General features: G+C 34.8%; 1 protein-coding gene across 1 annotated transcript in view; it reads left to right on the top strand.

Annotated features, from left to right (window-relative positions):
• Positions 1 to 12,077, top strand: part of RFX3 (regulatory factor X3) — a 232,094-nt gene that overhangs the window by 125,998 nt on the left and 94,019 nt on the right. Inside the window, exon 7 of the mRNA XM_045840638.1 lies at positions 7,007 to 7,265. Within this exon, the coding sequence (XP_045696594.1) occupies positions 7,007 to 7,265 (259 nt within the window). The remainder of the gene's footprint in view (positions 1 to 7,006; positions 7,266 to 12,077) is intronic.

Genomic DNA, 12,077 nt, shown 5'->3' on the forward strand with positions numbered 1-12,077 from the left:
GGATTTGTTCTTTCATTTGGGTCATATTTCTTTGTCTCAGCACACCTGTTATGTTGTAAGGGATGGAGCCTTAGGTATTTACCAGGGCAGGGCAACCCTCTTTACTGCGTTGTGGTACTATCTGTGGGAGAAAGGTCCAAGAGGGAACAGTGCCACTTGCTGCACTCTCACCCTGCTTTCTGTCAGTTACCTCACTTCCCACAAGTAGACTGTACTCTCTCAGGTGCTGATTTGCAGGTGGGTAGGTTTGTGTAAGTTCTAGGACGCTGTGGGCCTCTCCAGTGAACTCTCCTGTGAGACTGGGAGTTTCTCCCACCTTCACAACCCCCACAGGATTTTCTAGCCAGAGGTTTTGAGTCTTTAATTTCCACATTAGCCATCCCCAGCCTTGCCCACAGTTCAACAGGCCTTGCTGTGCATCCTCTCTGCCCAGCTGTCTGTCTCTGTCCCTCCTACCTGTCTAGATGAATGTTTCTTTAACTCCTTGGTTGTTGGAGTTCCATGAAGTTTGATTTTTTTGGCAGTTCTGGTTGCTTTTTGTTTTAAAATTAGTTGTTATCCTTCTTTTGGTTGTGCAAGGAAGCAAAGCATTTCTACCTATGCCTCCATCTTGGCCTGAACTCCTTGTTTTTACCTTTTAAAACCTCATTGCTTCCTACTGTCCTTCTCATTTGTTATACCCAACCATTTTAGAGTTGTAGTGTCTTCCAGAATACCAGGAACTTTCCAGTGTTGTGGTTTTTGTACATGCTATACTCTCTTCCTGATATATTTTCCTCCTGATTTCCATAGCGCTGATTGCTTTTCATTGTTTAGTTTCAACCTAAATCTCTTATTTAGGGGTAACATTCTTGACTAACCCATTGAATATACCCCTCCCATTTATTACACTTTAATAGTCTGTTTTTCTCTGTCATAGACTTAAGAAAACTTCTCATTATCTTATTTCCATTTCTCTTTTGACCAGTTACTCCTTAAGTTATGTAGCCTTTTTGACAGTAGAGGTTATACCTATTTTGTTCCTGTTTTTCTAGGAGCCAGAATAAATGCTCAGTAAATACTTGTTAAAAGAATGAGTACAAAGTAGTCTGAAAACATAAAATATTATACCAATGTAAGATATTATAATGATCAACATTGCTATATTCTATCTTCACAATAAAGTTTATAGTATGAAGTTTGGAAGATATTCTATTTCCTTAATTTGCCATTTTTATACCATTGCTTGATTTTTTTCATTGACTACATTATTGGTGGGAGAGAATGTTCAAGACCTAGGTCAAATACAAAACACATACTTTAGAGATATTATATATCTGGATTTCTGGATAGGACACATGAAGTTAAAAAAAATAGAAAAATTGGTTATAGCTGAGGTAAACTGACATAATCATCCCAGTGAATAAGCAAGCAGAGAATATTCAGAGTCATGCTTAGCCAAGGTATATGCTGAGGCATGATGGGATGCAAACAGCAATAATTTACTGAATTCAATAGATCAGAGTGCTGACATTTACATAGAACCTTATAATAGAGTCAGCTATGAAGAAGCTTCTGTCAGCAAGTAAGCACATATCTATGGCTTTGCATGCATTATTGGATACATATGCAGAACAATGGAAAGATTCTTTTGTGCTGTAGAAATAATATGACATTTTCATAACAGTCTGTGGCAATCAATAAATAACAAACAAAAGAAATGGAGCAGCATCTTTCAAATGTGAACAGAATTGCTTGGAAATTTAGCTGTTTCAGGAATGTACAGTCCAGAAATAGTTTCTGCTTTCAATCAGATATGCTAAATATTGACTTGTTTTCTCAAACATATAGCAAATAGGACAAAAATAGATTTACATTAGTGAATGCATGAAACACAGAGTTTATTGTTCTATTAATATATTGTTAATTATTGTATTATTTTCCATATAAACACTAAAGCTGCTTTTGCCCCATCCTGTATTTTGGAAATTTCTGGGATAAATAATGTGCAAGCAATAACTCATATGTATTCATTATGCATTGTGAAAAATAAGTTAATCTTAGGTATCAGAATTAAATAGTCATTATTTCTAATACCTAAGAAAGAGCTGCTTGTTTTTGCTGTTGTGCTTCTTTTTTTCACATAAATTCTTCAGTATTAATTAAAGGGTTTTTAAAGCATGTAGACCATGGAAAAATCTTTAGGAGTTCTTTGTGCATAATTCTGACTCTTGCTCCCGATAGTACTTCAACAAATAGGTCATTGCTTATCTTCTTACCTTTACAGGACAATGACTGAAGATAGTGTGATCTGCCTCCATTACCCAATCCAGTGTTTAAAATCTCCTCTATTTCTCATTGCAAGTGTACATTATTTGTCAGAGACAAATTCATTTCCTAATAAAATTGTCCTTTTTCCCTTCCCCAGAAATTGCCAGTCTTTACCCCAGGGCATGTTTATGCAGTAGCCAAGCCTTCTCAGTCCCATGGGTCCTGACTCAGTAATAAGGATAGTTTATAGATTAGACATACTCTTCAGTGACTTTTACCCTTGTCGTGTTCTTTGCTCATTTTTGTAGCTTATGAATCATCTCCAACAAGAGAGAAGTATGAAAATTAAAGCAGGTTGCATTTTGCTGCCCTATTTTTATACTGCTTTGAGGGCTGCAGACATAGATTTTATATATTTATGATATATTTGCTTGCATTACTAATGTTCACTGAGAACTAATTACATAAAGGAGGCATGCCCAAAAGATGGAGTGATATAAATTCCTTGAAATGTTTCTTTTGTGATAAGAGAAGCAACTTCCATGATCATAGAACTTAAAAACTCCAGGGATGTGATAGTATAAGTATCCTCTGAAGTAGTTTCACCTTTTCTATCTCTTTACTATTGTGAGTACATCTGCAGGTCCTATTCTAGGTAAGAGAGGAGAGTGGTGGTGGGCCAATAAACAGTGAACCAAGGTGTAAGGATATCTAAAGTAGTAGCAGAAAGTTCATATGGCCCCTTGTACCACCTGTTACGGCTGTTCCCCAATAGTCATTCACGAATGTCTTTGACACATAAAAAGTTCAGTTCTTTTTATGTGACAAAATGGTTGAGAGCATGTGCTCACTGCAGGTTCCACATCCATTTTTTTTTTACCAGCTTTTTACTTTGGACAAAAGTACTCAACCGTTTCACCTTGCCTGTGAAATAGGAATTATAACAGTACCTATCTCATAGAGTTGACATGAAAATTAAAAGAGTTAATATCTGAGCACATAGTATAGTGCCTATTGGATAGTAAATGGTCAGTATGTTAACTATCATTTGTTGTTATTATTATATGTTTTGTTTATGAAATCAACTTAGTGCTAGGGAGCATGGTTAAGCAAAGCATTTTGCTAAGACTATGAAAATGAAAGCTGGTACCATGTCTTGCATCTGTCAAAGTATTTATTGTTTTATATCTATTTATATACCTTATTTGGCTATACTTAAGTACCAACATCAGATTGTGTTATTTTAACTATAGTCAAATAGGATCACTGTCATATTCAGTGGATGTAAATTAAAATGACCTCCTTTTTCTTTTTATCTAAACTTGAAATCATTATGACTTTTGTTTTATCAAAATAGAATGAAAGAGATATATAGGTGAGACTTACAAGTAGAAAATAGAGCAATGATGAGAAAAGAACTGTATATGTATTTAAAATGGCATTTTTTTCTCTCCTTAAAAGATGTTCTTGGGTTGTTTCTGTCATCATCCCAGCTAAAATTTATCTGGTTCGGCTGTAGTGGCTCTTTCTGGAATGCATTACAGTGTGGAATATTTTCAAAGCAGTATTATTGTACTAAAATTTACATTATAAATTTAACAAGTGTAATTTGTAATGAGTTCAAACGACCTGTTTTAAATGCTACAAATTTTTGAATAGTTTAGCATAATTTCTCATGTTTTAATAAAACAAAAGATTTATGTTTTGTAAATTTATGAAACCAGCTATTATATCAGATCACATTTTTGTCTGTTGATTAGTGTGCCTACAGTATACCAGCAGCTGTGTTAAGTATTGGAGGTACAGGTGGGAATAAAACATAATTTCATGGGACTATGAAGACATGAGGAATTTAACAATAAGTATGTTGAGAATTATAGGTCTGCACAGAGTATACATTAGGAAAATACAGAGAACAAAGCAAAACAACCCTGAGAAGAGTTACCACAGAGGGTGAGGGGCTACAGAAAAATAATTTGGAGATAAGGTGATGCTTGAGCTGAGAGTTTATAAATGATGAGGACATAGGAAAGGAGTTAAAGAAAGATGTAGAGGTCTTTCAGGCAGAAGAAACCATGTGCTACAAAGCAGGAAGGCAAGAGAAAATGGCACTTTGGGGAACCAGCACAAAGGTCAGTATGGTGTGAGTGAAAAAAGCACTTGAGGACACGGCTAGTACCAAGACTGAAGATTACGTAGGCACCAGCCCTGCTGGCTCCTGTAAGGTCAGCCAGGGTTTTGAATTTCTCCTGCAGGCAAGAGAGAATCATGGAAGTGTTTTTGAGACAAGTTTTATTTTCATATTTGCATTTTAGAAAAATTCCCCTGGCAGGACAGTTATAGATTGGAAGAGAGCCAATTAGAGGAAGGAAAATCAACTAGAAGGCAATTACAGTGCACAATATTATTAGTTAATGCATAGAGTATGAGAATGGAAAAGAGAATTGGAAAATTATTTAGAAGGTAAAATTAGTAGGACTTAGTGACTGATGTCATTCTGAGTGAGGAAAGAAGAATAATTTTGAAGCTGAGGATGGTGGTGCTGCTCTTTGTTCAGAAGGGTAATACAGGAAAAAAGAACAAGAGAGGTAAGGAACTGCTTGTTAAGTTTTATATATGGGACTTCCTCGTAGGATTTCCTCATAGAGATAATCAGGTGGCTATTAGAAACCCAGATTTAAAATTCTTAAAGTATAGCTAGAAAGTAAAGAAGGTGGAGATGTTAACTTATGCAAAGTTTACTGTGAGCATCTATATGATGATCATATAGTATATGGTGAAGGCACATGGTCTGAATAAAATGAGAAAAAATAAAAGCTAAACACAGAGGCCTCAGAAAATATCAGTGTTTAAAATGCCAGAGAAATGGAGCTTTGGAGTGTTCTTGAAAGGTAGTGGTAGATAAAGTAAAAAGTGGAAAAGAAATGCCATAGAAACCAAGGAACAGGAAAGGTTAAGAAAGAGACCTTTGTGTATACATAAAAAATGTTTGAAAACATATACATTAAATTGTCAGTAGTGGCTAGCTCTGAGATGTGGATTGAAGAGAATGACAAAAGAAACCTGGGAATTTTAACTTAATATTTGAATGTTTGCTGAATTTATTGGGGTGAATTTTGTTTACAAAATCATAAAGGTTTCAAGTATACAAGTTAATAAGATATAATCTGCATCATGCACCCATTACCCTAAGCAGTGTCTTTCCACCCCCATTTCCCCGCTTTGTTCACCTCCTCCAACCACCCACCCCCTTTCCTTCTGGCTGTCACCATATTGTTATCTGTGTCTATGATTGATATATATCATAGACATATATGTGTGTGTGAATATATATATGTATGTATGTTATATATATATATATATAACCATATATATATGGTTTTTTGCTTAGTCCCTTCACCTTCTTTCATCCAGTCCCCTAACCCTCTTCCCCTTTTGACAGCTGTCAGTCAGTTCCATGTGTCCATGCCTCTGTTTCCATTTTGTTTATCAGTTTATTTTGTTCATTAGATTCCACATATAAATGAAATCATATGGTATTTATCTTTCTCTGACTGGCTTATTTCATTTAGCATAATAATCTCCAGGTCTATCCATAAAAGTATTTTATACTGTTCTGTATTATTTTTGCAACTTCTCATGAGCATATAATTATCTTAAATTAAAAAGTGAAAATGGCCCTGGCCGGTGTGGCTCAGTGGATTGAGTGCCGGCCTGGGAATGAAAGGGTTGCCAGTTTGACCTAGTCAGGGCACATGCCTGGGTTGCAGGCCAGGTTCCCAACAAGGGGTGTTCAAGAGGCAACCACACATTGATGTTTCTCCCCCTCTCTTTCTCCCTTCCTTCTCTTTAAAGCTAAATAAATAAAATCTTTAAAAAATAAAGTCTATTTTAAAAAAGTAAAAACAAGTCATGTTAAAATATGTTATCAGTTGAAAGTGAAAAATAATTCAGACAAGCTTAATCAGAATAGAAGGAGGGAAAGGGCAACATGGAGTGGTCAACAACAGTATATTGCAGATAGTTCAAAAAAGATGAGGACTGACAGAAGTCTTACATCTTGGTATTTAGACTTAGCCACAAGTGACCTTATTAAAAGCAATGTCAGTGAAAGGCTAAGGGCAGAAGGTTTACTGCAGTTGCTGGGAAGTGAAAAGGGAGGGCATGAAGAGCTCTGGTAGTCATCCATCCAGGAGAACCTTGAGTATAGAGGAAGAGAGAGATACAGATAGGAATTTAGGTTGAAAGGTGACTAAGCTGCTCAAGATCCTTGTGGTGGCAAGAGAGACATCTATGCAAGTTTCCTTAACCACGGAGTTTTATGGCAAGTCACCCGGAAAGGTGAAGTAGCATGGGGAGTTGACTTATTAGCCCCCGCACATGCCAGAACACAGCTTTTCTAAAACTGGGATTTGAGGGAGTTTTATAAAGAGTTGTAGAAGTCACTCAGCAAAATTTTTTGGAGGCAAGAGACCTGAACTTATTTATATACTGGAGGTAGACAACAGTAGAGGGCAGGTGCTCTCAGGTACAGAGAAGTGTTGAAGTGCTTACTTAATAAAGGAATGTCTTTTCACATTGGAAAGTACCTCAACTACTTCTGGAAATGAAGTTTCATACAAAATACAAAACTAAAAAAAAACCTTAAAGTTTCAAAGGCTAAACTAATTGATATATTTTAGATATATATACACACTAGAAAAAATTAAATAATATAAATAAGCTAGTAAATTTCTTTTTTCTTCTTCTTCTAAAGCCGAACAACAACATATCCTTACACAGAAACACAGATGTACAGCCAAAACACTGGAGGGAATTACTTTGATACTCAAGGGAGTTCGGCACAGGTGACGACTGTGGTCTCATCCCACAGTATGGTGGGCACTGGAGGGATTCAGATGGGCGTCACGGGAGGACAACTCATCAGCAGCTCTGGAGGAACCTATCTGATTGGCAATTCAATGGAGAATTCTGGTCACTCAGTGACACACACCACTCGGGCCTCCCCAGCGACAGTAAGTATTTGAGTTTTTGTCTAATTTAGCTTCTTGGTAGCTGTTATTATACATTTCCCAATATAGGAAAAAAAAAAAAGCACAGGCTGGGCTGGGGCAAGAAAATGTTGCTCACCAGTATTATTTATGCTAGCTTATTGCCAGAGAAGTTCCTTTGTGTAGCACAGCATTTCCAAAGTCTTCCAGGGGTGTCCAACCTGTGGCCCACTGGCCACATACGGCCCAGGATAGCTATGAATGCTGCCCAACACAAAATTGTAAATTTACTTATCATATTACGAGATTGTGTGTGTGTGTGTGTATGTGTGTGTGTGTGTGAGAGAGAGAGAGAGAGAGAGAGAGAGAGAGAGATTACATGTTGCAGTGTATTTAATGTATGGCCAAAACAACTCTTCTTCTGGTGTGGCCAGAGACGGCAAAAGGTTGGACACCCCTACTGGGTTTTAGACTTTAAATTTGGTCATATTTACATGCTACCCATACTACTATTTACTGAATGTATATTTTAAATATTTACTTTTAAAGTAGAAAACAACACATTTTTCTAATGTATATTAAAAGTCATTCTTTAAAAGTAAATTAAAAATGTTTACCCATGTGCCATATGTAAAGCCATTTTGCTTTCTGCCAGGGAGATACTTTGGGAAACAATGAACTAGGTAATTTCAATGAAAACAATATCTGTATTGGCTCTGATCATTGCTATGAGCAAACGGTATCTTAGGAACACATTTGACTTTTCAAGCTTTAAAATTTAGTAAGTACATTTATTTTGAAACAGGTTATTTTAATGTATTGAAATGATGCCACAGAAATAGTCGTAGAAAGCTGTGTAGAAGAATTCAGTATCATCAAACTCTGCAACCTGACCTCTCTGTTTTCACCTCAGCTGAGCATATAAAAGATCGCAGTCACTTAGAACTACCTGTCTAAAGCAGCAGTGGAATAGATATTGCAGATGTGCTGTGTAAAAGGAGCCCGGGGATTTGAAATAAGCACAAGCACCCCCTTTTTATCATCTTAACATATAATTTGTCCTTATAATATAGAGGTAGAAGCCAATGTTAGAAAATAGTATGAGAAGCTTTACATTTTTCATTTTAATGGATTTTCGAGATATAACATATACTTGCTAAGAACTTTGTATATACTTTTTTGTTTATAAAGATTACTTATTTACACTGTCAGCATTAGTGTCTTTTCCCTGTTCCAGTCTTGGAATCCCTTCACTGTTCAGTGCAGAATTTCTTACCAACACCAGAATAGGTCTCTAGCAGTTCTCAGTGCAGAGTTCTTTTTTTGTAACCTTTTCTTTGTGTTTCTAAAGCATTTCTTATGTATGTTTGTCTCTTGCTTTTCATAACAGTAGGTACAGTATGTCTAAACCTTTTAGTCACAATATATTTATGTAGATTAGAAACGAAATCATAGCCTCTCTTGACCTCAGGTCCCCCATCAACAAAATGAGTGGTTAGTTAGATTAAGTGGTTGGTTTTCTAATTTCCTCCCAGCTTTAAAATCATAGTATTTACAAAAGATTTGTAAAGTGTTGTAGATGCAAAAATAACTGTATCTTTACTATAAAATAAAAAGCAGTAGAATAGGTGTCAGTACTTTATAGTGCTCCTAAGAAGGACCACCCAGAAGATCATCGCCAGTGGAAAGGGAAGTACTTGCCACTTATCATGCCCTTAGGAAAACTGAAAAATGGGAGAAATAGTATTTTCCTGTTTTCATTGCATCCATCCTTTCTCATGATAGCACACCATCTCTTTGGCCCCATCCCCCTACTTTATTTTCTCCAGGGTTTTCTATTTACCTTCACACTGGTTTCTGGCTACCTGTTAAACATCCATATCAACTGGATATGTGTTCAGTAGATTCATTAGTGCTGTCAGTGAACTAAATCAATTATTCCAGGTCATGTAAATATAGGTGCAAACATTAACAGGGTAAATTTTGAAGTTTGATATTTTTTTTCTATATTCAGTATGAAAAAGTAGCATGACTCTGTAAGTTATCCATTTCACAAATTTGCAGTGTGATTTCTATTATATTAATCGGTAAATAAAACTAACACTTAAAATAACAATTATAACAACTGGGAATAATGGGGAACTACTAAAAAAATCAATTCATAGTATCAATTGTACAAGTTAATTTACACTTTTTAAAATGCATTAGTATTTAAGGTTTTGTTAAGAATGATTTTTTTTTCTATTCTACAAGAAAGTTTTCTTTTTAGTAAAAGTAGTGTAAAATTTAAATAAAAAATAACTTGTTGCTTGGAACAATCATAGCTATCCTCATCAAAGCACATCTGAAGTGCCATATGATAGATTTATATTATCTAAATATACATCTGCTATTGTTACTTTGTATTTCTTACTAAAATTTATATTTGATGGTTTAGATTCCCCTCTCAATCGTGCTGCAGATCTTCATCTACTTCATTCACAGTGAGGTGACGATTCTGTTTACAAATTCACAACTATTACTATAGATAGTCAAGTTAGCAAAGTTTAAGTGCCGTGAAACCTATTTAAGATTTCCTACCATCCCCCTCTTGCCAAGTGTTAGAATATTTGTAGCTCTTTGATTGTTTAGACTGCTAAAACTCAAGACATTTTGGTAGGTGCCTTGTCATTAAAATGAATTTACTATTTTTATGTATCTGTTTCATTCACTATAGAACCATAAAGAATTTATATAAATACAATCTTTTTAAAAAGTTCTTATTGAATTTGTTGGGGAGACACTGGTTAATAAAATTATATAGGTTTTAAGTGTACAATTCTATAATACATCATCTTTATATTGTACTGTGTGTTTATTACCCCAAGTCAAGTCCTCTTCCATCACCATTTATCCCCCTTTACCCTCTTCCTTCTCCCCCTACCTGCCTTTTGTCCCTGGAAATCACTATAGTGTTGTCTGTGTCTATGAGCACAATCTTTAACAACTCATTAGTCAACACTCAAGCCATTTCTTTCCCAATGTTGAGCCAGACTGTGCCATATAAATTTAGTTCTTCTACCTGTTTAATAGCCAACTTATCACCTATATAGAGCATTCCTGATGCAGCTGACTGTGTAGGAGTAGTCTATACTGTGGACAAAATTCCTGACTGAAATTGGCCCATTCCATAAGATCCTATAATACTTGCAGTGTATGGTCAATTTAGTTCAGTTGCTGTCAAATTAGTTAAGTATTAGTACTTGGAAGTAACACAAACCTAACACCTTCATTCATTTCCTGGGTAGCAAGGTTTCTTGCTCCGGTCTTCTGAATAATTGCCTTGACTCTCTTACATTTGACTTATGTCTGTTACTGAAATTCTTTCATTTGAAGTTATTAGGAAGAACTTCCCACCACAAAGAAAAGTTTACTTCACTATTCAAACCAGTTTTTCAAGATATGCCAATGAAAAAAGAAGATTTGAAATTGAAACCACTGCTAAGAAAAATAAATGATTAGTACTTTAATATTTTCTTACTTCACCTAATAGTCAGTATAAAACCATCTTTCTCATACCTGAAGGATCTCTGAAGCATTTATGGAGAATTTTCATTTGGGCATATGATTTATTTTACTTTTATAACCTTAAATGAAAAAATAATTAACATAAACATGTTTTAGAGTTTAATTTTTGCCTATGCATTATAAAAATTGTCAGTTTTCAAGGTACCTATAAATATCAGAGTTTTAAAAAAATTATAGTGGTAACAAATTAAATTTTATTTTATGAATATGTTATAGTACGAATTACCAGTTTTAAACTACCAGTGTTCCATTTATTTGGTCAGTGGAGTCCATGTATGTATAAATTATGTATGTGCATGTGTATGTTTTACGTATGTGAACATATATACACACATTTAAAAGGTACTACCTGCTGATAGTATTAAATAAGAATTTTCCAAAACATTATGTAACTTTTTTGTTGGAACATCTCAGGGTATGAGTTCAGCTGAGTTACTACTTGAGTCAGTCAATATCTTACACATCATTGCATTAATTCTTGGGATCTAAATATTGCTAATGTTTGAGTAGTATATGGACATTCAGGTAGAAGAGTTGGCTCTGGTCATAATTCTGAACTCACTATACTCTGATCTTATAACTGCATCACCAAATTTCCTTGTATGTTTTTATTCATTTCAAACTCTATTTATTTTTCTTCATTATTTACTTGTATAGCAGTGTCATTTACAGAATTTTAGAATTTTGAAACTTGAACACAGTTTGCACTTGAGTATCAAAATTTTGTGATTGTAGTTGGTGATATTTTGTGCTGATCACAACACAATTTATCTTACACCACAGTGTGCAATAATTAAGTTTGCTCTAACAAGCTTTATTTACTCACTGATCCAGAAAATGGTATTTGGATGCTTATATATGGAAGATTTTTTCTTTTTGTTGGCTAAATAAAATTACATTAATCACTGTTGAGACTGGGATATGAAGGATAATTTTTAAATCTTTTCTGTACGTTTACATTTAGTACATTCTGTACTAAATTACATTTAGTAATTAAATATGTTAGGTTTTTGCTAAAATTAGATCCTACCAAGGGGCACAAGGAAAATGTATAGAAACTAAAATTGTTCATGTCTCTCCTTCTGATTAATATAAAATATTGTAATTTCTTTCAGTTACTTTGGGGAAAATTCGAATGTCCATCTGCTACTATATAAGTAAAAGTTTGGCCTAGCTTGTGCAATTTAGAAAGTTAAGAATTCATTTAAGAATTATAGATACTTTTATTTCTTTATCCTTGGGTTTATGTATTTATGGATTTGGTGTAGG

Source organism: Phyllostomus hastatus, unplaced genomic scaffold (assembly GCF_019186645.2).
Source record: "Phyllostomus hastatus isolate PE091 unplaced genomic scaffold, TTU_PhHast_1.1 phas_contig_34, whole genome shotgun sequence".
Classification (NCBI taxonomy): domain Eukaryota; kingdom Metazoa; phylum Chordata; class Mammalia; order Chiroptera; family Phyllostomidae; genus Phyllostomus; species Phyllostomus hastatus.